The 27,053-nt window shown below is 40.3% G+C and overlaps 1 protein-coding gene across 1 annotated transcript; it reads right to left on the bottom strand.

The window, feature by feature from the left end:
* Positions 1-1,474: 1,474 nt before the first annotated feature.
* LOC106382546 (putative RNA polymerase II subunit B1 CTD phosphatase RPAP2 homolog) lies at positions 1,475-5,560 on the bottom strand. The gene is made up of 8 exons (XM_013822579.3): positions 4,900-5,560; positions 4,530-4,652; positions 4,013-4,192; positions 3,048-3,851; positions 2,764-2,963; positions 2,434-2,697; positions 1,910-2,056; positions 1,475-1,824 (listed from the first exon to the last, which is right to left on the bottom strand). The coding sequence occupies exons 1-8, from the start codon at positions 5,546-5,548 to the stop codon at positions 1,720-1,722; spliced, it is 2,472 nt and encodes an 823-aa protein (XP_013678033.2). The 5' UTR covers positions 5,549-5,560; the 3' UTR covers positions 1,475-1,719.
* Positions 5,561-27,053: the final 21,493 nt, after the last annotated feature.

The raw sequence follows: 27,053 nt of genomic DNA, 5'->3' as shown, positions 1-27,053 counted from the left end.
TTAGGTCAAATACTATAACAACATAACTAAAGTATTACAATAACTATATTAAATCGTATACTAAACTACAGTAAGTTCATATAATTCTATAAATAAGAATTCTCAGCTATGGTTTAGTGGAGATTGTCCAATAATATTAATGTAAAATCAAGGAAGATAGAAGAAGATGTAGTCAAAAGGCAAATGAAAAGAAACCTCTCGAAGCACACACACTGAAAATATGTTTGCATATGACAAAGAGCTTCTTCTTTCGTTTTCGTTTTTTGAGGAATATATTCAAACATATATAATCAACAATTCTTAGTTAATGAATATCTTGAAGACTTTTTCATACAAATATCCAAATCTTATATAGTAATATTTTAGCCAGTAAACTGGATATTTTAAGCTATAATTAAAGTATAAATTAATCCACCACCAATAGTGATCGTTATCGAATTTCATAGGGAATATATATAGAGAAAATGTTGGTTCATTCTTTTGGGATTTGAATGGATTAATCTTGATTGATTTTTCTTTTGGCTAAGAGATTTTTGATAAAGGTCCATATATTTTTTCATATTCAGGATTATTGTACTCCAGGCATTCCAAATATATGACATTTTAAAGGATTTTATTTGTCTTAAATTAAATGATGTTCTTATTTTTAGAATAATACTTATTATTTTTTAATGTTATATGATCATTCGTATTCAGCATACAAAAGTGATGTTTCTGTTTTAAAAATATATTTTTTTCGTTTTATTTTAATTGTTGTTTTAGACTTCTACATAAATATTTTAAAAAATTAATGATATATACTTATTAAATAAAAACATCATTAACAATATACCTAACCACATTTCAACCAACAAAAAGATATATTGAAATAGAAAATCAATAAATTTTGCATCAAAATTACAAAATACACTTATTTTAAAACTAAAATTTTACTTTATAACGATATTTAAACTGAAACGGAAAAAAATATATAAAATTCTTAATTTACGTACAGAGTTCTAAAATGACATCTAATAAAAGCGGAAAAAATAATAGTTTGGAAGTTATATTTGAAACGAAAATTATTTTAATCTTGCTCTTTGTTTTTTCAGTTAGGCTAACCATACCTGCTCTAATTGTTAGTTTTTCTTTAGCTAAGTATTTGGAAACGAATTAATAAATAATCTTAATTATATGTGTTTCTTATATGGTTGGACAATTTGTCTTTTATGTTTCGTTTTAGTTAGTTCCACTTCCAAGGACATTCATGTACAAACAAACAAAAAACGGATTTTGAATAGTGGCATGTATTGAGTTCAACAAACAAAACACGAAATAAGTAATATTTGCGTTGGTCAATATCATTATTTTCCTTCTCACATGGAAAAAACAGGAGTCCTAACATCGTCAAGAATCAACACCATCTTAGACTAAAAACAGCAAGGTCCGAGTCAATCAATTTTCACATTTCAATTCAGCTATTTTAACTCACTAATCACGACTTAAAAAGCTTTCCATTTTTATAACACATCATCTCTCACCCCATTTTTATCAAACTCATATCGAAACATTTTGTTCCAAGTAGCCAAGCCTGATTTCTGATTTTTTTTTACCACATTCTCTTCCAACTAAACAATCCATCAGTCAAAAAATAACATAAGCCAGCTTTTAAAATGATTTTTTCATTTTTTTCAAAGTTGCTTTTATATTCCCCAAGTAAAACTCTAAACCGGGTTTTGTCTAAGCCCCGCATAGTGTAGCAAACTGAGGAACACGGCCAAGCGGTAACAGAATCTCCTTCATTGTCTCATACTCTTCATTTCCAATTCCACTTCCTTCCAACACCTGTTTTTCAATTTTCCACCAACACAATCAACTCAATAGCCTTCACATTATTGTCTATATGTTCAAGTTAACTGCAACTACTAACCTTGCTTCTGTTCAATATATAAGGTGCAATCCGAGGGATCCGGCACACAGACAAAGCGTCCAGGAACAGAAGTACAACCACTAGCCATTGTTCAACCCTAAACGACGGAACCGCCCCTGTCAACGACAATGTCTCCAACAAGCTTCCCTGCTCAACACCAAATCACAACCACCACACTGCTAAGAGCATCTCCAATGTACACTTCTATATTTTCCTCTAAAATAGAGATCTCTATTATAGAGCTGAAAATGCTCAAATGTATGCCTTTATAATAGAGTTCCTCTATTTTAGAGGAAAATATAGAGATAGAAATAGGAGTGGGTTGGAGATGGTCTAAGAAACTATATATTATACAACTTCCCAGCATAACTGTGAGATGATATTGCTATGTTACAACTAGATAAAGAGCATCTTTTTTATTTTTTGAATATCAGGAGGTTCGGGCCCGGGCCCGTAATCCCCAGGCCCAAAATCACAGCATGTTATATTAATTAAGTTTCCTTTTAGGAGAGTAGAGTACTTACTAGTCCCTTTTCTAACTCGGATATAGGTACTGGCAGCTTGAGAACAGTGGCAACTGTAGACACAGCTCTTGCAAGACATCCAGCAATAGTCTCCTTGATCTCCGATGAAAGCCCTTCTCCCAATCTAATCCTCCTGGGGTACTCCTTCCCGTTAACCGACAAAAACTCCTCATGAGCAGACTCATCTTTCCCATATATATACGCCAGTGAAGAGGATGACACCCAGCCAAACAGTGAGTCCCACATCATTGCAAAAGGTGATAACTGAGGAAAGGTCAGTGAACGTTAGTTCCCATGTATAGTCCTGATGGTTAATTACAAAAGACTTACAGTTAGATTGAATCCCTCTGGAGTTTCATCGAACCAAGACTGATCACGTTCGAACAAATCAGAATCCGGCGTCCCTGGCTTGTTTGGCCACTTCAGAAGAGTTGCTTCCTCCTCCTCCTCTTCTTCACTCATTTCCTCCTCGGAAACTTCTTCATCAAGTTGATGTGTGCTTGGCAACAAAACGATTCCAGCTTTTGCAGCTATATACAAAACATAACAAAAGTGAAAAAGTTCAGAAACTTATTGAAGTCTGTACATAATAAACACTTCCTATGGGGACTTACCGGCGTCACTTGCATCTAAATCTCCTGAAGAAACAGCTTCAGCAGCCTGGCTCAACGCCTTAGCACAGGCTTCTGCTAATGCAAGGCGTGAGACATCCTCTGTATTGAGACCTGACTCGATATCATCGCTTCTAACCTCACAAAGATCACCACGGACGCCATCACTCTGATCAGCCCAAGTAACTGAATGGCTAGGCTTCTTGAAGCCAGAGACTTTAAGGCATGACTTAGTGACGGTTTCACTTGATGAACACATATCCTTATGAGCTTTAAGCCCCTCACAAGAATCAGAAATAACTTTCTTTCCCAAGGCTTTTGTATTAGAACCAGATGATGATCCTAGTAGAGCATTTTTCTTGTCTAACGTCTGAGAACCTTCTAGGTGAGAACTTAGAGAATCTTCCATTGAAGATGGTGGATGCTTAGACACATTATATTCCACACTGTATCCATCGCTCATTACACCCATCTCATCAACCAGAGAACTTTGAATGTCCTTCTCCGTGATTGTTACAACTGTTTTCCCTTTGCTTGATTCGCCTACAAGAGAAGCTTGTTTGCGCCGTGGTGGAGGCCTAAACCCCTTCCCTTTAGACGCAGATAGAGAACTCTTCTCATCCAAAGGCTTTAGACCATCTTTCATTTGGCCACCAAGAGGGTCTTCAGTTGAAGATGGTGGCTGCTTAGACACGCTGTATTCAACGCTGTATCCATCACTTGCAGTGACAGGGCTCGCACAGCCCATTGCATCAAACCCAAAGCTCGCGAAATCGATCTTTTCCTTTTCCTTTTCACGACGAAACCCTGCACATGCGCTAGTGAACTTCAAAACCATATAGATAAAGAGAGAGAGAGAATGGTATATAACGGTATCTATTGCCACACACATCAGCAAGAAATGGCCTAGTAACCATCACAAGATTTTAAACACTTAATGCTAATCTTAACACTTCCTTAGTGCTTACTCGATTTTTTTGGGGTTTTCCCTTGGCCATCCTCGGGTTTCACCACAGGAGGAGTTTGTTTGGTCTGTGGTGGAACCTTTGAAACACTACAATCATCAGGAATGATAACTTCACTAGTGAAACCCATCTCGTTAAAAGGCGGATCCGCCTGTTTCTTTTGATTATTCTTAGCCTTGGAATCTGTTCAAAACCAAGCACATACTATAAGCAGCAGAGAGACAGACACCAAACTACTTAGAAATATGGGAAAACAAACTAAACAGATATAGTTTCTTTTTTCTTTTTTTTTGAATTGAATGTTAAATTTAATTCAAAAGTTCTTTTCTTCACATCAAGTGTAACTTATCTATAGAATTCAGAAATAAAATTCTATCTTTTCCTAACTTATAGCCATGATTCCATTTTAACACTCTATTTTGTGCTGAACCAATAAACCATTCCTCCTTCAAACCCTTTGTCTCCTTTCTTCTTTATAATGGAGAATTTATAACAGATATGGTTTCATCATCTAACTTACCCTGTTTGGAGTTGTAACTGCTTACACTACACTCATCAGGAACAATAACTGTGCTAGTAAAACCCATCTCGCTAAAAGACGGATCCTCCTGCTTCTTTTGTCTATTCTTAGTAGCCTTGGAATCTGTCAAGAATCAAATCTCATATTATAACCAGTATAGCGACAGTAAACCAAACTACTAACATACATAAGAAAACAAAAACCAAACAGATAACATGTCCAGTTACAATTCTTTTAATGTATAGTCGGCAAATTGGACCTAAATGAAACAATTATTAAAAGAAATCAGTCTAATCTCATATAAAATTTCTTGAACATTGATTTTTTTTAATAGTAAGTGAAAGAATATGGTTTTCATCATCCAACTTACCCTTATTGCCATCTTTAAATTTGCAATTGCTTCGATCAACAGGAACATAACCTTCAACAGCACTAGAAGGACCCATCCACTCCTCCAAATCCACCTCCCCACCACTCATCACATCACTCTTCTCACAAATAGTCAACTTCCCCAACCCCAAACCCTCCTCCTCTTCCACCACATCCCCACCACCACCACCGAACAAACCAACAATCCCACCAAGCTTCACCATATCAAACTCCGAGGTACGAACCTCCTGCAGACTCTTCTCAAACGCTCTGCTACTAACAAGACACTCCCCCGAGCAGAACTTTTGACTCTCCCGAACATCGTAGACCCTGTGCTCCTTCAGGGAGACGCGGTACTTCCCTCTCCTGGAAACGTCGTCGGAAGGGAGGGGGGATCGGCAGAGAGGGTAGCCGCAGAGCTTGGCGATGGTTCGCTCCGTGACGACGTCTTCGTAGTCCGACTGGGACATCAGGGCCCTTGCGGAGAAGAGGTGGGTTTGTGAAGTGATGCCGTTGAGGAGAGAGAGCTGGATCTTGTGAACCGCATCGTTGATGGCGATTGCTTGGTGATCCTTCGACATGTTTGTAAGGTCGGAGTGGAATCGAACTGACGGAGGAGATTGGGAAAAATCTGAAACGACTGAACACATATATGAGTTTAGTTCGTGAGTTCCGGTCTTAAAAGGCGGTTCTGTTTAATGGGCCGTAATTGGACTCTAATATGGGCCGCTGAAAAAGTTTTGCTTTTGCGTCATAATGACTCTTTTGATCATTAGCATTTGTTTTTTTTTTTTATCCAAAATAGTTTTAGCAAAGTAAATTCCTTAATTTTTAGTGATTTTAGTATTACTAGATTTTTTATCCGCTCCCTGCGCGGATTGTTTGTTATAATCAAACTTATATTTAATCATTTATTTATGTTTATTTTAAATAATTTATAATATTATTTGTGAAGTGAGTTTTTTCATCTTCTAAACTTTCACTTTAAAATGTAGAGCGGCTAAAATATTTATTATTCTTAATGAATAATTAGATTTGTTAATATATAATTAACCATAAATTTTTTAAAATATTAGTTTGATAATTATCATTGTCCAAAACTAAATTATACTGTGTTACAAAGTCTTTATTAACTTTAATAAATAATTAAATTTGTTAATATATACTTAACCATAAATTAGAAATGAATTTTATTGATTTGATAATTATCATTATATATAGTTTGTATTGTGTTATCATTAAAAAATATTTTACATCATATATTTTTTAATATTTTTTCAAAAGAGATAAATGTCTACACAGATTGTATATAATTTTATATATGGATGTTTTCAAGTTTTTACGTGATAAAAGATATTTTTTGTCATATTAAAAAACTGGATACTTAATTCTTACTAAATATTTCAAATGCATTTCAATTTATTTTACGTGATAAAAATACTTATGTTATGATGAAAATTTTGTAGATATAAATAATTTGTTGTTTAATTTATTATTAAATATTTAGAACGTATGAACAATAACTTATTCTAATGGGATTTGAATTGATAATGTATTTGTTTCTAAGACTTTGGGAACGTGTTTAATGAATAGATGTGTTCAATTTCAAAACGTGAATAAATGTATCAATCCGAGAAGTGTACAAACTTAATTCAAACGTCCACTATATCCACTATTTAATACAACTTCTATTACCTTTTCTCAAACTTCTAAAAATTACCAAACGCTTTCCAAATCCGACTTCATCTTCTTCTATAGAATATAGTAGCCTCGTGATGATGATTCGTAGTGATAAGATTGATCCTGAGAAGCTGAGTTTTACAAAGATATAAAAATACAACTGGTTCTAATCGTTTTGCTTCGTTCTATTAAAATTTGACTGAACTGGTTTAGTAATGTTTTAAACACTCCACTATGTAACAATAACAAAGAAGCATTTTGGCAGGAATATAGATTTCTGGTTTCAAAATCGAAGAATTATCAAGCCATCTGACACTACAATATGCTTATAATCTTTTGAGAGAAAGGATTCCATTTCTTAAAACCAATCAACCGGAAAAACAAAGAAGAAACAAAACTCTAAGCTTATATTGTATGAATCTACCAATTGATGTCTCTAAACTCTAACTCATTGGTCTCCAATATTTCAAGCAGAAGAGGCGACCCATGCTGAGCAGTCCCTTGATTTTCCCAAGAGTGATTATGTCTATCGACATCTCAACCACCGCAAAGAAAAGTGTAGCCATGTGCATCGAGGAAGTGAAAGAGAGTCACAATCACACCTAATCAAGGTCAAAACGCAGCTGTATTTTGGTATTGACAATGAGCCTAGAGGTAAAAGAAAAGGTTTATAGCAGAACATGTAATAATGTGGATGAGTCTTTGTTGTGGAAGACCAATACTTGTGTGAATCGAACATAAGAAAGCCAAAGAGAGCACTGAAGAGACTCGCACACAAGCCTTTGACGCGAAGGAACTTTGTTTCTTGATTCTAAACACAGGAGACGGATTCATATGTGTACCTGCTTGACTTGGAATGGACAGAAGCCTTTGTCACTGAACGGAACAACTCAAACGTTAATTCAAGACTTAGACCACGTGACCCTCTCAGCTGTATGCGCGGTTGTCTTTTGTATCAGCTAATTAACACCAGACTCTGTTTGTTAATCAAATGACAGTTATGACTAAACCGGTGTAGGGAGATGGCTACAGAGTTCGGTTTTGACATGCACAGGTAAAATTGTACCTTCACTGCCTTGATGTTCCGCAGTTATTGTACCTCTGATGAGATCATCATCTTCGAGCTGTTTCTTCAGATTTTCAAGGTCGTGGTCCTCCGCCTCTCCAAATCCTATACATATTGGCTTCACATACTTGTTGGTAACTGGAAGCTTCCGAGTAAGCCCTTCAGGAAATGTATCGATACACCACAAAATCGAATTAGAGTATTGTCGGAAGAAGACTTAAAACTTCGATACATTATCACATATTAAAGGTCCAGAGAGTCCCATATCTAAAATACCTGAACTTGAGGTATCTTTTGTGATAGCTTGTCATTTTTATCGTCAACCACACTTGTAAAAAGTCATAAAATACACAACTAATTATAAATCATGTAATATTACTTGATGAAAATTCGATAAGTAAGGTTGTATTGTGATAACTGCTTCCCATAACGAACATGAGTTCTTATCTTCGGTACAAAACACAACGTCATTCACCAAAACTTAATCTGGAATTTTACCAAACTATGACATTAGTCTGGCATCCACTTGCAAGAGATAGAGAGTTGTTTCAGGTTACCTTCATGAATTCTCCATGGAGATCCGTAAGAAGCTTTTGTATCTATCTACATCACAAGAATCCAAAGTCACAGAGAATATTTGCAAAGTGTATTCCTGTTTCCTTTTATATACTACGTTCTGTGCTTCATGAAATAGAAAGCCAAGTAACAACCTGAAAAAGAAGACATATGCAAGCGAGTTATTTTTGATCACAGTAATGAACATTAGGCAAAGATTAAAAAAGTGAAAGAAATTGACTGGAGGCTGAACAGAGGACGAATTTGGAATCTTACTTTAGTTGCTGTTTGTATCGTAATCTGTGTGTATTGGCCCATAATTATGTATACTAAGAGCGTACGATTTCAAAGTCAATCTCTCCGGTTTGAACTCGAAAAAAAATCTCCCAGAGTCGATCTCATCCTCCCAGCCAAGTAAATCAAAAACATCACTGCGGAACAAAAGTCCCATGTCGTATCTTGTCGCCCTTCAAGCCGGGGTTGAAGAACTCCGGCACCGGACGATACAGCCTCAACGCAGCCGATAAAGCCTCTTTAAGAAGACGAAGCGAGCCCAAAGAAGTGAGAGCTTACGATTGTGAAATCCATTTTCGGGTTTCAATTCCAAACAATAACCTCCTCTCCCCAAGTCGATCTCATCCTCTCCGCATATTAAATTGAAAACATCACCAACAGGCAACAGCATGGTTGAAGAAAACATTGAAGGCTTTATGAGAGCACATTGAAGTACCTTGGTCGCTAAACAAAATCAAAATTTGGGGAGAGAAAGAGAATCGACAAAGAGATCGGGATGAGTTTGGGGGAGGAAGAGAATCGACAAAGAGATAGAGAACGGTGATTAGGGTTAGTGATTTTGATATTTCAGAGAGGACAGCGATGTAACCCGAACCATATCAAGAGATGGGTAATGGGCTGCGACCAATACGGTATGAAGAGAGGCTCGGGAGAGATGGGTCATACGGGCCACGTAGGTGACAAATTTTTTTAAAATTGCAAGCCCACAAAGATGACCTGACACTTTGGTTCGTCCTGAATATTTGTGCACACGTGGATAGTTTTACGAAGCTCAAATTTAGCTTCTTTTATATAGTGGGATTAGAGTTTTTGCCCGGGCTACGCCCGGGTTTATACAAATATTTTTTACATTTATAATAAATATATTACAACAACTTTATAAAATTAATAAATTAAATTAAAATGAGTAAAACTCTCACAATTTTTTTCACTATCTAAATATGTATGGTTTTCCGTTCTACCACGTAAAAATGTCTAAAACCAAATTCTCTACATCCATATTTTGAGCATTATGTGCGGATCATATCGAATAAACATTTTAATTTCCTTAAATTTTCTTACATATAAATAGTATTAATGATATCTTTGTTGAATATTGGCCCAAAACAGTTTGAAAACTATATATAACTTTGGAATATCTACACACATGAGGGACATCTCCAATGACGTGGAAGTAACGAAAAATTAAATTAGAAAGGATATTTGGTAAACAGAAAAGTTAACTGAATGTGGAGAAAAAAAGTTTTATACAAATTTGAAACAATTTTTCATGTTAATTCAAATGGTAAAAAATAATTTTAATTATTCTTTATAAATATCTCATGTTTTTAAACCTGACACGGATCTGTGATCTAACTGGTAAATCCGGTGATGATATGTAATTCGTTTTGGTATTTCTTAAAATCATTTATTTAAAACCCCTCAAAACATGCAAGAATTCATTAAAACCTAAGACTCAAGAACGTGTTAACAAATGAGTGAAATTTTTTTTAGAAAAAATAAACTAATTGATTTTATATTTTTCTTTTAATCATGTATAATATTCACTAATTTATTTTATTTGTAATTCTTTAGGTTGATGAAAATTTCACTATGCATCTAAAATGAAGTGAATAAAGAGTGAATATAACCAAAATTAATTAATATGATTTGTTATTAGATACTGTTATATAAAATATTAAAGTTTTAATAGTTGCTTCTAGAATATTTCTGTTTTGATGAAAAATGAGTAAACCATCGAAAATGGTCTTAGTAAATATCTCATAAAATATCTAAATGATAATAAAAATAAACAAAATTAAAATGAGAAGAAACATGAAGAAAGAATGAAAGAGTTCTACTATATAGATGAAAAAGCTCATTTAATAGTTCAAATGCTTATTAGTCAATTTTCAAAATATTAAAATGATGTAACTGGATACGTATTTGGCATGTAAATCTTGGAAAGGCTATTTTAGCTAGCGCTTGAGCATATTCTACTTTAATTAAATAATTTGATATTCCAGAGCACAAATATGATTCAATACTGCAATCTAATAGCAGTACTCACATCAACGTTGGTTATCAATCTTATGTTATTCAGATACGACGAAGATACAATATCAGAAAAATCTTTATTAATTTATAATTCGAGAAACAGTTACATAGTTCATCAAATATAGTTTTGAGTTCTCGGTCAAGAAATGGAAACATATTTTAAATTATCTTTGATTTGAAACAATGACTGTACATATGTCAAATATAATTGTTGAAACTAACTTATACCATTATCTTGTAAGACCACCAGCAACATTCTTCAACTTGAAACTGCACATTCAGACGTCCTTTTAGACCCTATGGGGAGTGCATACGTAACTGGTTGTATGAATCTTCCAGCACATAAGCTCAGCAAACACTTATATGCAATGGCCTTCACCTTTCTTGTTTCCAAAATCCTTCAACCTTGGTGCCTTAGATTCGTTGAAAGGGACATCTCTAGTAATCTTGGATTTTGCCTATCAAATGAATTCATAATTCGCCTATGCTTCTCGGCAAACTTTGCAATTGTACGGGAGCCTTCGATTTTTCCAGAGAAGCTACGATGTATTTAGAAGATGTGAACTATGGCGGACTCTCCATCTGTCACATTCATGATCCTGCTGTACCATTGACAGAGTTAGAACTTTCTCACATAGAACAAAGATAACCACAATAAGAGATAGGAACCTCTGCGCTCCCGGAGAAAGAAGGGACAAAGGCGAGACCCCAAGGGCATGATCACCGGGGTTATTATTGGATACGGGTTGTTTCTGCAGTATGATCCAGCTGCAACTAAGTCATGCACTACACTGGCTATGTCCTTGCCAAGGGGTCAAATACTGCATTTAGTATTTTCACAATGTTTTGTTCCAAGGGGTCAAATACTCTTACGCCTTGTCACCGACACAGATCCTTTGTACAGCTTCAGTGTTACGGAACCCGCTGTTTTCTTGGTTAACTTCTCCATGAAAGCGTCCATAGCGGATCAAACCATCTTCCTGCATAGACCATCTCTGCAATCATAAACAAAGGAGAACGGAAGGAATAAGTAAGAGAACATCAACACCGCATATCTATGAGAGATTCGTAACACCATAAAAAGGCACAAAAGGTTTTACAAATAAATTATTTTGTATAATATTAGCCTTAAGAAAAGCACAACACAAGAGAACATCAACACATCATACACGTAAGACATGACACATTCTTAACACGATACCAAGGCACAAAAGGCTTTATCCAAAAACTATTTTGTATGATACCACCCTTAGAAAAAGCACAACATTAGATCATTATTATCTCCAATACAAAAGAAAAAAACAAGACATCATCAGCTACATAGTAACATCTAATTAAAGACCAAACTCCACCCAAGCCTCGTTTTTTAAAACTGCAAACTAACTCTGTCATCCAATTCAAGACCTTGTTGTTCATAAAGCTACAGCTACATGTTGGGGAAAGTCACACGGCGCAGCGGAAATACTAATGGTCGTGTTCCCCTGACCTTGTGCGAACCTGTGAGGAAAATACTTAGACGATGGCAAGATATCAAAGTTGCGATAACTAAATGAGACACACAATTTTTACGTGGAAAACCTCCTCGATGTGAGAAGAAAAAACCACGGGACCGTAGTCCATTCAACAATCCACTATATAAATGTTTGTGAGTACAACCACGTCCTCCCTGTTCAACAGCCTGAACAGAACAGAGAATCTAGCTACAAATAGCTATCTCCAACACAAACAACAACAACAAGAGAGCAACACAAAGCTTCAAAACCGGCAGCAACCAAACGACCTCAGCTCACAAAGATTCCGGCTTCCAGAAACTAATCCAACCGTACAAATCCAAGATAAACAAGTCGACAATACCTCTGCCAAATTTCAGCTCAATAAGAGAAGATCTCACCGTTGGATTTACCAAACACCCAAGACTGCTCTGCTGAAGAACTATGGCGACCAGCTTCAAGAAAACCCAGACAACAGAAGATCCAACCGTTGAAATCCAAATCCCTTCGGTGAACCTCTAACCCACTGACTGAAGAAGCTTCCCACAAAATATCAGCCCGATCAGGATCCGTTTGACCCTCCAAATCCAGTCTTGAAAACACCTTACGAGTTTTCTCCTTCTCTCTCTTTTTCTCCTTTTTCTCTCTCTTCTTTTGTCAAAACTCTATTATTGTGTGTCTAGTGACAAGGGGGAACATTATTATTTCTTAAGTTCACCCCAATTGGTCCTCTCCATCTAGGAGGGACCCAACAAACTCCCCCTCCGACTAGATGGAAGAGACAACCATTCCGGCTATCTCTCGGCATACCTCAAGCTTCCCCCTCGGTAATGACTTCGTCATCATATCAGCTCCATTATCATCCGTATGAACTTTCTCAAGTTCCACTTCCTTAGAAGCAACCACATCACGTATCCAATGATACCTCCTCTGAATGTGTTTTGACTTCGAATGAAATGTAGAATTCTTCCCGAGACAAATAGCGCTTTGACTATCACAAAGCAACACATACTTTTCTTGCTTGAAACCGATCTCTTCACAGAAGTTCTTCATCCACAACAACTCTTTACAAGCTTCAGTTGCGGCAATGAACTCTGCCTCAGTGGTAGATAGTGCAACACACTTTTGCAGCCTTGACTGCCATGCCACAGCTCCACCCGCAAATGTTACCAAGTACCCGAAGTAGACTTGCTAGAATCAGCATCTCCCGACATGTCAGAATCAGTGTAACTGACAAGCAATAGCTTCTTACCTCCAAATGTAATCTTCAAATCAGAAGTCCCTCGGAGATATCTCAAAATCCACTTCACAGCATTCCAATGTTCTCTTCCCGGATTGGAGAGAAACCTGCTGACAACTCCAACGGCGTAGGCTAAATCCGGTCTTGTACAGACCATGGCATACATCAAACTACCCACTGCAGAAGCATATGGAACCTTCGCCATATCTTCCTTCTCCGCATATGTCTTCGGACTTTGTTGACTGCTCAGTCTTAAGTGTGGAGCAAGAGGAGTACTCAACACTTTAGACTTGTCCATGTGAAACCGCTTAAGTACTTTTTCAATGTACTTCTCCTGAGATAAGTGAATCAGCTTCTCACCTCTATCCCGAATAATTCTCATACCAAGAATCTGTTTCGCTGGACCCATATCTTTCATGGCAAAGGACTCACTGAGCTGCTCTTTCAACTCCTTAATTCTGTCCATGTTCCTGCCCACAATCAACATATCATCGACATACAGCAACAAGATGATAAAATCATCCTCACCGAACACCTTCACAAATACACAATGGTCTGAATCAGTCTCTGCATAACCATGCTCCCCCATAACAGACTTGAACTTCATGTACCACTGCCTTGGTGCTTGCTTCAATCCATAAAGGCTTTTCTTCAAGCGGCAAACCAAATTTTCTTTGCCCTTTTGCACATAGCCTTCCGGTTGTTCCATGTAGATCTCTTCCTCCAAATCACCATGAAGGAAAGCAGTCTTCACGTCCATTTGCTCAACCTCTAGATCAAGGCTCGCTGCCAATCCAAGTACAACCCGAATGGATGACATCTTCACAACAGGAGAAAAGATTTCATCATAATCAATTCCCTTCTTTTGGCTGTAGCCTTTCACAACCAATCTAGCCTTGTGTCGAGGTGGCAAATTATCATCCTCATGCTTAATTCTGTACACCCACTTATTAAGCAGAGCCTTCTTGCCCTTAGGCAATTCCACCAACTCAAAAGTATGGTTCTCCTCAAAAGAATCCATCTCCTCATCCATGGCTCCAAACCACTTATCCTTGTGTTCATCCTCCAAAGCTTCATCATAGCTTTCAGGCTCTCCCCCATCAGTAAGTAATACATACTCACTAGGATCATACCTTGTCGACGGTTTAAGACCTCTCTCGGATCTTCTAACAATAGTGGGTTGGTTCTCAGCAGCTGGTGTCTCACCATGATCGTCACCATGATCACCACTACCATCTTCATGTGCGGGAGCATCTGCACTGGGTGTATTATCCTGAACCTCAACCTCAACCTCACCGTGAACCGATGTAGAAGGAGTAGCCTCTGTATCGATCAAACCCTCAAAAATCTGAGTTGGCTTTTTGGACTTGTCAATGTCCTTAATCGTTTGATCTTCCATAAACACAACATCTCTGCTCCTTACGAGCTTCCTCTCAACGGGATCATAAAATCTGTACCCGAACTCATCATGACCATAACCGATGAACACACACTGCCGCGACTTCATCTCAAGCTTCGATCTATCAACCTTGGGAATATGAACAAATGCCTTACACCCAAAGACCCTCAAGTGACTGTAAGAAACATCCTTACCAGTCCAAACCCTCTCTGGAACATCACCATCCAATGGAGCACTTGGTGACAAATTCAGCACATGAACCACCGTGTTCTAAAGTCGATAAGCCTGACTGTGAGATCAAACATCTCATCCTCTCGACAATCGTTCGATTCATCCTTTCAGCCAACCCATTAACTGTGGAGTATGAGGTGGCGTGAACTGATGCCTTATTCCATGCTCTTTGCAATAAGCATCAAATGGTCCAAGATACTCTCCACCATTATCACTGCGGATACACTTCAGCTTCTTCCCCGTTTGTCTCTCAACCAATGCCACAAAGTGCTTGAAATATCCCAGCACCTGATCCTTCGTCCTCATAGGAAATACCCACGACTTCCTTGAATGATCATCAATAAAAGTCACATAATATGATGCGCCACCAAGAGATCTTGTCTTCATTGGACCACACACATCTGAGTGTACCAAATCCAGTACCTCGGGTTTCCTAGAAGGTGCGGAAGACTTGAAAGATACCCTGTGTTGTTTTCCCGCAAAGCAATGCGAACACTTCTGTAGGTGCAAACCAGAGATTCCTGGAATCACCTCATTCTTAGACAACACAACCATTCCTTTCTCACTCATGTGACCGAGTCTCTTATGCCATAGCTCCATGGCATTATCATTCTCCACCGCATTAACAACATCTTTGGAGACCTTAGCCTGCATCCAATAGAAAGATGAAGACTTCTCACCTCGAGCCACAATCAAAGAACCGCGAGAGAGCTTCCATTTACCACCACCGTGCAAACTGAAATAGCCCTCATCATCAAGTCTTCCCGTCGATATCAGATTCATCCTAATATCAGGAACATGCTTAACATCCTTAAGCACCAGCCTAGTACCAAGACTAGTCTCCAAGCAAACATCACCAATGCCAGCAACCTGAGCCATCGCATCATTCCCCATCTTCACAGAACCATAATTACCCGTAGTATAGGTAGAAAACAAATCCCGCTGTGATGTAGCATGAGTAGTAGCTCCACTGTCAATCACCCAACTGGTGTCCTGGCATGCGACATTAATGGCATCACCCTCAAGAAGAATGAGAAACTGATCTTCGGTGAGAGTCACCCGATCCACCTTTTCTTCTTGATTTCCTTGCTGCTTGTTTTTCAACTTCCAGCAATCCTTCTTCATGTGCCCTTTCTTATGACAGAAATAGCACTCCATATTTGCAAATCTATTAGACTTGCTCCTGCTCCTGTTCTTGTCTCTCTTGGGATCTCTACTTGTACTTCTCCCCCTTGACTCAGTAACAAAGACATCTGAACGCGAACTGCTAGCATTCGACTGCCTTCTTGCTTCCTCATTAAGAACACTGTTCTTCACTGAATCCATCGAAATAACACCTTCCGACGCGGAGTTACAAAGAGACATCCTGAAAACCTCCCAAGAGTCCGGTAAAGTACCGAGAAGCCACAGACCGTGAATCTCATCATCAAACTTGATGCCCATATCAGACAACTTGTTGAGCAATCCCTGAAACGCATTCAAGTGATCTGTCATCGGAGTCCCCTCCTGATACCTCAGCTCAATCAACTTCTTGATCATGTACATCTTGTTGTTTCCGGTCTTCCTAGCATATAACTGCTCCAGCTTCTTCCACAAAGAACGAGCATCCGTCTCAGTCTCAATATGATGCAACACATTATCATCTACCCACTGCCTTATCAACCCACACACTTGGCGATGCTGCAGCTTCCACTCTTCATCCGTCTTCTTCTCAGGTTTCTGCTCCTCGAAGACTGGAACATGGAATTCTTTAACAAAGAGCAAATCCTCCATCTTGCCCTTCCATAGATGATAGTTAGCACCATTCAAGCTTATCATCCTGCTCATATTTTCCATCTTTCACACAAGCAAATAACAACCCAAAGTTATCAAAACCAAAGCTCTAAAACCAGAAGCTCTGATACCACTCTGTTGGGGAAAGTCACACGGCGCAGCGGAAATACTAATGGTCGTGTTCCCCTGACCTTGTGCGAACCTGTGAGGAAAATACTTCGACGATGGCAAGATATCAAAGTTGCGATAACTAAATGAGACACACAATTTTTACGTGGAAAACCTCCTCGATGTGAGAAGGAAAAACCACGGGACCGTAGTCCACTCAAAATCCACTATATAAATGGTATGAGTACAACCACGTCCTCCCTTTTCAACAGCCTGAACAGAACAGAGAGTCTAGCTACAAAGAGCTATCTCCAACACAAACAACAACAACAAGAGAGCAACACAAAGCTTCAAAACCGGCAGCAACCAAACGACCTCAGCTCACAAAGATTCCGGCTTCCAGAAACTAATCCAACCGTACAAATCCAAGATAAACAAGTCGACAATACCTCTGCCAAATTTCAGCTCAATAAGAGAAGATCTCACCGTTGGATTTACCAAACACCCAAGACTGCTCTGCTGAAGAACTATGGCGACCAGCTTCAAGAAAACCCAGACAACAGAAGATCCAACCGTTGAAATCCAAATCCCTTCGGTGAACCTCTAACCCACTGACTGAAGAAGCTTCCCACAAAATATCAGCCCGATCAGGATCCGTTTGACCCTCCAAATCCAGTCTTGAAAACACCTTACGAGTTTTCTCCTTCTCTCTCTTTTTCTCCTTTTTCTCTCTCTTCTTTTTGTCAAAACTCTATTATTGTGTGTCTAGTGACAAGGGGGAACATTATTATTTCTTAAGTTCACCCCAATTGGTCCTCTCCATCTAGGAGGGACCCAACAAACTCCCCCTCCGACTAGATGGAAGAGACAACCATTCCGGCTATCTCTCGGCATACCTCAAGCTTCCCCCTCGGTAATGACTTCGTCATCATATCAGCTCCATTATCATCCGTATGAACTTTCTCAAGTTCCACTTCCTTAGAAGCAACCACATCACGTATCCAATGATACCTCCTCTGAATGTGTTTTGACTTCGAATGAAATGTAGAATTCTTCCCGAGACAAATAGCGCTTTGACTATCACAAAGCAACACATACTTTTCTTGCTTGAAACCGATCTCTTCACAGAAGTTCTTCATCCACAACAACTCTTTACAAGCTTCAGTTGCGGCAATGAACTCTGCCTCAGTGGTAGATAGTGCAACACACTTTTGCAGCCTTGACTGCCATGCCACAGCTCCACCCGCAAATGTTACCAAGTACCCGAAGTAGACTTGCTAGAATCAGCATCTCCCGACATGTCAGAATCAGTGTAACTGACAAGCAATAGCTTCTTACCTCCAAATGTAATCTTCAAATCAGAAGTCCCTCGGAGATATCTCAAAATCCACTTCACAGCATTCCAATGTTCTCTTCCCGGATTGGAGAGAAACCTGCTGACAACTCCAACGGCGTAGGCTAAATCCGGTCTTGTACAGACCATGGCATACATCAAACTACCCACTGCAGAAGCATATGGAACCTTCGCCATATCTTCCTTCTCCGCATATGTCTTCGGACTTTGTTGACTGCTCAGTCTTAAGTGTGGAGCAAGAGGAGTACTCAACACTTTAGACTTGTCCATGTGAAACCGCTTAAGTACTTTTTCAATGTACTTCTCCTGAGATAAGTGAATCAGCTTCTCACCTCTATCCCGAATAATTCTCATACCAAGAATCTGTTTCGCTGGACCCATATCTTTCATGGCAAAGGACTCACTGAGCTGCTCTTTCAACTCCTTAATTCTGTCCATGTTCCTGCCCACAATCAACATATCATCGACATACAGCAACAAGATGATAAAATCATCCTCACCGAACACCTTCACAAATACACAATGGTCTGAATCAGTCTCTGCATAACCATGCTCCCCCATAACAGACTTGAACTTCATGTACCACTGCCTTGGTGCTTGCTTCAATCCATAAAGGCTTTTCTTCAAGCGGCAAACCAAATTTTCTTTGCCCTTTTGCACATAGCCTTCCGGTTGTTCCATGTAGATCTCTTCCTCCAAATCACCATGAAGGAAAGCAGTCTTCACGTCCATTTGCTCAACCTCTAGATCAAGGCTCGCTGCCAATCCAAGTACAACCCGAATGGATGACATCTTCACAACAGGAGAAAAGATTTCATCATAATCAATTCCCTTCTTTTGGCTGTAGCCTTTCACAACCAATCTAGCCTTGTGTCGAGGTGGCAAATTATCATCCTCATGCTTAATTCTGTACACCCACTTATTAAGCAGAGCCTTCTTGCCCTTAGGCAATTCCACCAACTCAAAAGTATGGTTCTCCTCAAAAGAATCCATCTCCTCATCCATGGCTCCAAACCACTTATCCTTGTGTTCATCCTCCAAAGCTTCATCATAGCTTTCAGGCTCTCCCCCATCAGTAAGTAATACATACTCACTAGGATCATACCTTGTCGACGGTTTAAGACCTCTCTCGGATCTTCTAACAATAGTGGGTTGGTTCTCAGCAGCTGGTGTCTCACCATGATCGTCACCATGATCACCACTACCATCTTCATGTGCGGGAGCATCTGCACTGGGTGTATTATCCTGAACCTCAACCTCAACCTCACCGTGAACCGATGTAGAAGGAGTAGCCTCTGTATCGATCAAACCCTCAAAAATCTGAGTTGTCTTTTTGGACTTGTCAATGTCCTTAATCGTTTGATCTTCCATAAACACAACATCTCTGCTCCTTACGAGCTTCCTCTCAACGGGATCATAAAATCTGTACCCGAACTCATCATGACCATAACCGATGAACACACACTGCCGCGACTTCATCTCAAGCTTCGATCTATCAACCTTGGGAATATGAACAAATGCCTTACACCCAAAGACCCTCAAGTGACTGTAAGAAACATCCTTACCAGTCCAAACCCTCTCTGGAACATCACCATCCAATGGAGCACTTGGTGACAAATTCAGCACATGAACCACCGTGTTTAAAGCTAAGCCTGACTGTGAGATCAAACATCTCATCCTCTCAACAATCGTTCGATTCATCCTTTCAGCCAACCCATTTAACTGTGGAGTATGAGGTGGCGTGAATTGATGCCTTATTCCATGCTCTTTGCAATAAGCATCAAATGGTCCAAGATACTCTCCACCATTATCACTGCGGATACACTTCAGCTTCTTCCCCGTTTGTCTCTCAACCAATGCCACAAAGTGCTTGAAATATCCCAGCACCTGATCCTTCGTCCTCATAGGAAATACCCACGACTTCCTTGAATGATCATCAATAAAAGTCACATAATATGATGCGCCACCAAGAGATCTTGTCTTCATTGGACCACACACATCTGAGTGTACCAAATCCAGTACCTCGGGTTTCCTAGAAGGTGCAGAAGACTTGAAAGATACCCTGTGTTGTTTTCCCGCAAAGCAATGCGAACACTTCTGTAGGTGCAAACCAGAGATTCCTGGAATCACCTCATTCTTAGACAACACAACCATTCCTTTCTCACTCATGTGACCGAGTCTCTTATGCCATAGCTCCATGGCATTATCATTCTCCACCGCATTAACAACATCTTTGGAGACCTTAGCCTGCATCCAATAGAAAGATGAAGACTTCTCACCTCGAGCCACAATCAAAGAACCGCGAGAGAGCTTCCATTTACCACCACCGTGCAAACTGAAATAGCCCTCATCATCAAGTCTTCCCGTCGATATCAGATTCATCCTAATATCAGGAACATGCTTAACATCCTTAAGCACCAGCCTAGTACCAAGACTAGTCTCCAAGCAAACATCACCAATGCCAGCAACCTGAGCCATCGCATCATTCCCCATCTTCACAGAACCATAATTACCCGTAGTATAGGTAGAAAACAAATCCCGCTGTGATGTAGCATGAGTAGTAGCTCCACTGTCAATCACCCAACTGGTGTCCTGGCATGCGACATTAATGGCATCACCCTCAAGAAGAATGAGAAACTGATCTTCGGTGAGAGTCACCCGATCCACCTTTTCTTCTTGATTTCCTTGCTGCTTGTTTTTCAACTTCCAGCAATCCTTCTTCATGTGCCCTTTCTTATGACAGAAATAGCACTCCATATTTGCAAATCTATTAGACTTGCTCCTGCTCCTGTTCTTGTCTCTCTTGGGATCTCTACTTGTACTTCTCCCCCTTGACTCAGTAACAAAGACATCTGAACGCGAACTGCTAGCATTCGACTGCCTTCTTGCTTCCTCATTAAGAACACTGTTCTTCACTGAATCCATCGAAATAACACCTTCCGACGCGGAGTTACAAAGAGACATCCTGAAAACCTCCCAAGAGTCCGGTAAAGTACCGAGAAGCCACAGACCGTGAATCTCATCATCAAACTTGATGCCCATATCAGACAACTTGTTGAGCAATCCCTGAAACGCATTCAAGTGATCTGTCATCGGAGTCCCCTCCTGATACCTCAGCTCAATCAACTTCTTGATCATGTACATCTTGTTGTTTCCGGTCTTCCTAGCATATAACTGCTCCAGCTTCTTCCACAAAGAACGAGCATCCGTCTCAGTCTCAATATGATGCAACACATTATCATCTACCCACTGCCTTATCAACCCACACACTTGGCGATGCTGCAGCTTCCACTCTTCATCCGTCTTCTTCTCAGGTTTCTGCTCCTCGAAGACTGGAACATGGAATTCTTTAACAAAGAGCAAATCCTCCATCTTGCCCTTCCATAGATGATAGTTAGCACCATTCAAGCTTATCATCCTGCTCATATTTTCCATCTTTCACACAAGCAAATAACAACCCAAAGTTATCAAAACCAAAGCTCTAAAACCAGAAGCTCTGATACCACTCTGTTGGGGAAAGTCACACGGCGCAGCGGAAATACTAATGGTCGTGTTCCCCTGACCTTGTGCGAACCTGTGAGGAAAATACTTCGACGATGGCAAGATATCAAAGTTGCGATAACTAAATGAGACACACAATTTTTACGTGGAAAACCTCCTCGATGTGAGAAGGAAAAACCACGGGACCGTAGTCCACTCAAAAATCCACTATATAAATGTTTGTGAGTACAACCACGTCCTCCCTGTTCAACAGCCTGAACAGAACAGAGAGTCTAGCTACAAAGAGCTATCTCCAACACAAACAACAACAACAAGAGAGCAACACAAAGCTTCAAAACCGGCAGCAACCAAACGACCTCAGCTCACAAAGATTCCGGCTTCCAGAAACTAATCCAACCGTACAAATCCAAGATAAACAAGTCGACAATACCTCTGCCAAATTTCAGCTCAATAAGAGAAGATCTCACCGTTGGATTTACCAAACACCCAAGACTGCTCTGCTGAAGAACTATGGCGACCAGCTTCAAGAAAACCCAGACAACAGAAGATCCAACCGTTGAAATCCAAATCCCTTCGGTGAACCTCTAACCCACTGACTGAAGAAGCTTCCCACAAAATATCAGCCCGATCAGGATCCGTTTGACCCTCCAAATCCAGTCTTGAAACACCTTACGAGTTTTCTCCTTCTCTCTCTTTTTCTCCTTTTTTCTCTCTCTTCTTTTGTCAAAACTCTATTATTGTGTGTCTAGTGACAAAGGGGGAACATTATTATTTCTTAAGTTCACCCCAATTGGTCCTCTCCATCTAGGAGGGACCCAACAAACTCCCCCTCCGACTAGATGGAAGAGACAACCATTCCGGCTATCTCTCGGCATACCTCAAGCTTCCCCCTCGGTAATGACTTCGTCATCATATCAGCTCCATTATCATCCGTATGAACTTTCTCAAGTTCCACTTCCTTAGAAGCAACCACATCACGTATCCAATGATACCTCCTCTGAATGTGTTTTGACTTCGAATGAAATGTAGAATTCTTCCCGAGACAAATAGCGCTTTGACTATCACAAAGCAACACATACTTTTCTTGCTTGAAACCGATCTCTTCACAGAAGTTCTTCATCCACAACAACTCTTTACAAGCTTCAGTTGCGGCAATGAACTCTGCCTCAGTGGTAGATAGTGCAACACACTTTTGCAGCCTTGACTGCCATGCCACAGCTCCACCCGCAAATGTTACCAAGTATCCCGAAGTAGACTTGCTAGAATCAGCATCTCCCGACATGTCAGAATCAGTGTAACTGACAAGCAATAGCTTCTTACCTCCAAATGTAATCTTCAAATCAGAAGTCCCTCGGAGATATCTCAAAATCCACTTCACAGCATTCCAATGTTCTCTTCCCGGATTGGAGAGAAACCTGCTGACAACTCCAACGGCGTAGGCTAAATCCGGTCTTGTACAGACCATGGCATACATCAAACTACCCACTGCAGAAGCATATGGAACCTTCGCCATATCTTCCTTCTCCGCATATGTCTTCGGACTTTGTTGACTGCTCAGTCTTAAGTGTGGAGCAAGAGGAGTACTCAACACTTTAGACTTGTCCATGTGAAACCGCTTAAGTACTTTTTCAATGTACTTCTCCTGAGATAAGTGAATCAGCTTCTCACCTCTATCCCGAATAATTCTCATACCAAGAATCTGTTTCGCTGGACCCATATCTTTCATGGCAAAGGACTCACTGAGCTGCTCTTTCAACTCCTTAATTCTGTCCATGTTCCTGCCCACAATCAACATATCATCGACATACAGCAACAAGATGATAAAATCATCCTCACCGAACACCTTCACAAATACACAATGGTCTGAATCAGTCTCTGCATAACCATGCTCCCCCATAACAGACTTGAACTTCATGTACCACTGCCTTGGTGCTTGCTTCAATCCATAAAGGCTTTTCTTCAAGCGGCAAACCAAATTTTCTTTGCCCTTTTGCACATAGCCTTCCGGTTGTTCCATGTAGATCTCTTCCTCCAAATCACCATGAAGGAAAGCAGTCTTCACGTCCATTTGCTCAACCTCTAGATCAAGGCTCGCTGCCAATCCAAGTACAACCCGAATGGATGACATCTTCACAACAGGAGAAAAGATTTCATCATAATCAATTCCCTTCTTTTGGCTGTAGCCTTTCACAACCAATCTAGCCTTGTGTCGAGGTGGCAAATTATCATCCTCATGCTTAATTCTGTACACCCACTTATTAAGCAGAGCCTTCTTGCCCTTAGGCAATTCCACCAACTCAAAAGTATGGTTCTCCTCAAAAGAATCCATCTCCTCATCCATGGCTCCAAACCACTTATCCTTGTGTTCATCCTCCAAAGCTTCATCATAGCTTTCAGGCTCTCCCCCATCAGTAAGTAATACATACTCACTAGGATCATACCTTGTCGACGGTTTAAGACCTCTCTCGGATCTTCTAACAATAGTGGGTTGGTTCTCAGCAGCTGGTGTCTCACCATGATCGTCACCATGATCACCACTACCATCTTCATGTGCGGGAGCATCTGCACTGGGTGTATTATCCTGAACCTCAACCTCAACCTCACCGTGAACCGATGTAGAAGGAGTAGCCTCTGTATCGATCAAACCCTCAAAAATCTGAGTTGGCTTTTTGGACTTGTCAATGTCCTTAATCGTTTGATCTTCCATAAACACAACATCTCTGCTCCTTACGAGCTTCCTCTCAACGGGATCATAAAATCTGTACCCGAACTCATCATGACCATAACCGATGAACACACACTGCCGCGACTTCATCTCAAGCTTCGATCTATCAACCTTGGGAATATGAACAAATGCCTTACACCCAAAGACCCTCAAGTGACTGTAAGAAACATCCTTACCAGTCCAAACCCTCTCTGGAACATCACCATCCAATGGAGCACTTGGTGACAAATTCAGCACATGAACCACCGTGTTTAAAGCTAAGCCTGACTGTGAGATCAAACATCTCATCCTCTCAACAATCGTTCGATTCATCCTTTCAGCCAACCCATTAACTGTGGAGTATGAGGTGGCGTGAATTGATGCCTTATTCCATGCTCTTTGCAATAAGCATCAAATGGTCCAAGATACTCTCCACCATTATCACTGCGGATACACTTCAGCTTCTTCCCCGTTTGTCTCTCAACCAATGCCACAAAGTGCTTGAAATATCCCAGCACCTGATCCTTCGTCCTCATAGGAAATACCCACGACTTCCTTGAATGATCATCAATAAAAGTCACATAATATGATGCGCCACCAAGAGATCTTGTCTTCATTGGACCACACACATCTGAGTGTACCAAATCCAGTACCTCGGGTTTCCTAGAAGGTGCGGAAGACTTGAAAGATACCCTGTGTTGTTTTCCCGCAAAGCAATGCGAACACTTCTGTAGGTGCAAACCAGAGATTCCTGGAATCACCTCATTCTTAGACAACACAACCATTCCTTTCTCACTCATGTGACCGAGTCTCTTATGCCATAGCTCCATGGCATTATCATTCTCCACCGCATTAACAACATCTTTGGAGACCTTAGCCTGCATCCAATAGAAAGATGAAGACTTCTCACCTCGAGCCACAATCAAAGAACCGCGAGAGAGCTTCCATTTACCACCACCGTGCAAACTGAAATAGCCCTCATCATCAAGTCTTCCCGTCGATATCAGATTCATCCTAATATCAGGAACATGCTTAACATCCTTAAGCACCAGCCTAGTACCAAGACTAGTCTCCAAGCAAACATCACCAATGCCAGCAACCTGAGCCATCGCATCATTCCCCATCTTCACAGAACCATAATTACCCGTAGTATAGGTAGAAAACAAATCCCGCTGTGATGTAGCATGAGTAGTAGCTCCACTGTCAATCACCCAACTGGTGTCCTGGCATGCGACATTAATGGCATCACCCTCAAGAAGAATGAGAAACTGATCTTCGGTGAGAGTCACCCGATCCACCTTTTCTTCTTGATTTCCTTGCTGCTTGTTTTTCAACTTCCAGCAATCCTTCTTCATGTGCCCTTTCTTATGACAGAAATAGCACTCCATATTTGCAAATCTATTAGACTTGCTCCTGCTCCTGTTCTTGTCTCTCTTGGGATCTCTACTTGTACTTCTCCCCCTTGACTCAGTAACAAAGACATCTGAACGCGAACTGCTAGCATTCGACTGCCTTCTTGCTTCCTCATTAAGAACACTGTTCTTCACTGAATCCATCGAAATAACACCTTCCGACGCGGAGTTACAAAGAGACATCCTGAAAACCTCCCAAGAGTCCGGTAAAGTACCGAGAAGCCACAGACCGTGAATCTCATCATCAAACTTGATGCCCATATCAGACAACTTGTTGAGCAATCCCTGAAACGCATTCAAGTGATCTGTCATCGGAGTCCCCTCCTGATACCTCAGCTCAATCAACTTCTTGATCATGTACATCTTGTTGTTTCCGGTCTTCCTAGCATATAACTGCTCCAGCTTCTTCCACAAAGAACGAGCATCCGTCTCAGTCTCAATATGATGCAACACATTATCATCTACCCACTGCCTTATCAACCCACACACTTGGCGATGCTGCAGCTTCCACTCTTCATCCGTCTTCTTCTCAGGTTTCTGCTCCTCGAAGACTGGAACATGGAATTCTTTAACAAAGAGCAAATCCTCCATCTTGCCCTTCCATAGATGATAGTTAGCACCATTCAAGCTTATCATCCTGCTCATATTTTCCATCTTTCACACAAGCAAATAACAACCCAAAGTTATCAAAACCAAAGCTCTAAAACCAGAAGCTCTGATACCACTCTGTTGGGGAAAGTCACACGGCGCAGCGGAAATACTAATGGTCGTGTTCCCCTGACCTTGTGCGAACCTGTGAGGAAAATACTTCGACGATGGCAAGATATCAAAGTTGCGATAACTAAATGAGACACACAATTTTTACGTGGAAAACCTCCTCGATGTGAGAAGAAAAAAACCACGGGACCGTAGTCCATTCAACAATCCACTATATAAATGTTTGTGAGTACAACCACGTCCTCCCTGTTCAACAGCCTGAACAGAACAGAGAATCTAGCTACAAAGAGCTATCTCCAACACAAACAACAACAACAAGAGAGCAACACAAAGCTTCAAAACCGGCAGCAACCAAACGACCTCAGCTCACAAAGATTCCGGCTTCCAGAAACTAATCCAACCGTACAAATCCAAGATAAACAAGTCGACAATACCTCTGCCAAATTTCAGCTCAATAAGAGAAGATCTCACCGTTGGATTTACCAAACACCCAAGACTGCTCTGCTGAAGAACTATGGCGACCAGCTTCAAGAAAACCCAGACAACAGAAGATCCAACCGTTGAAATCCAAATCCCTTCGGTGAACCTCTAACC

The sequence above is a fragment of the Brassica napus genome, chromosome C2, assembly GCF_020379485.1.
Source record: "Brassica napus cultivar Da-Ae chromosome C2, Da-Ae, whole genome shotgun sequence".
In the NCBI taxonomy this organism is placed as follows: domain Eukaryota; kingdom Viridiplantae; phylum Streptophyta; class Magnoliopsida; order Brassicales; family Brassicaceae; genus Brassica; species Brassica napus.
Note: the sequence above shows the minus strand (reverse complement) of the source record. Positions and strands in the feature narration are given on the sequence as shown.

What these genes read in the sequence shown, in the direction of transcription:
- LOC106382546 (XM_013822579.3), bottom strand. Translation starts at nt 5,548, where the DNA reads ATGTGTTCAGTCGTTTCAGATTTTTCCCAATCTCCTCCGTCAGTTCGA. An exon ending in CAGTTACAACTCCAAACAGG is followed by an intron (nt 4,193 to 4,529) that starts GTAAGTTAGATG and finishes GGTTTTGAACAG; the next exon opens with ATTCCAAGGCTAAGAATAAT. An exon ending in GAAAACCCCAAAAAAATCGA is followed by an intron (nt 3,852 to 4,012) that starts GTAAGCACTAAG and finishes GCGCATGTGCAG; the next exon opens with GGTTTCGTCGTGAAAAGGAA.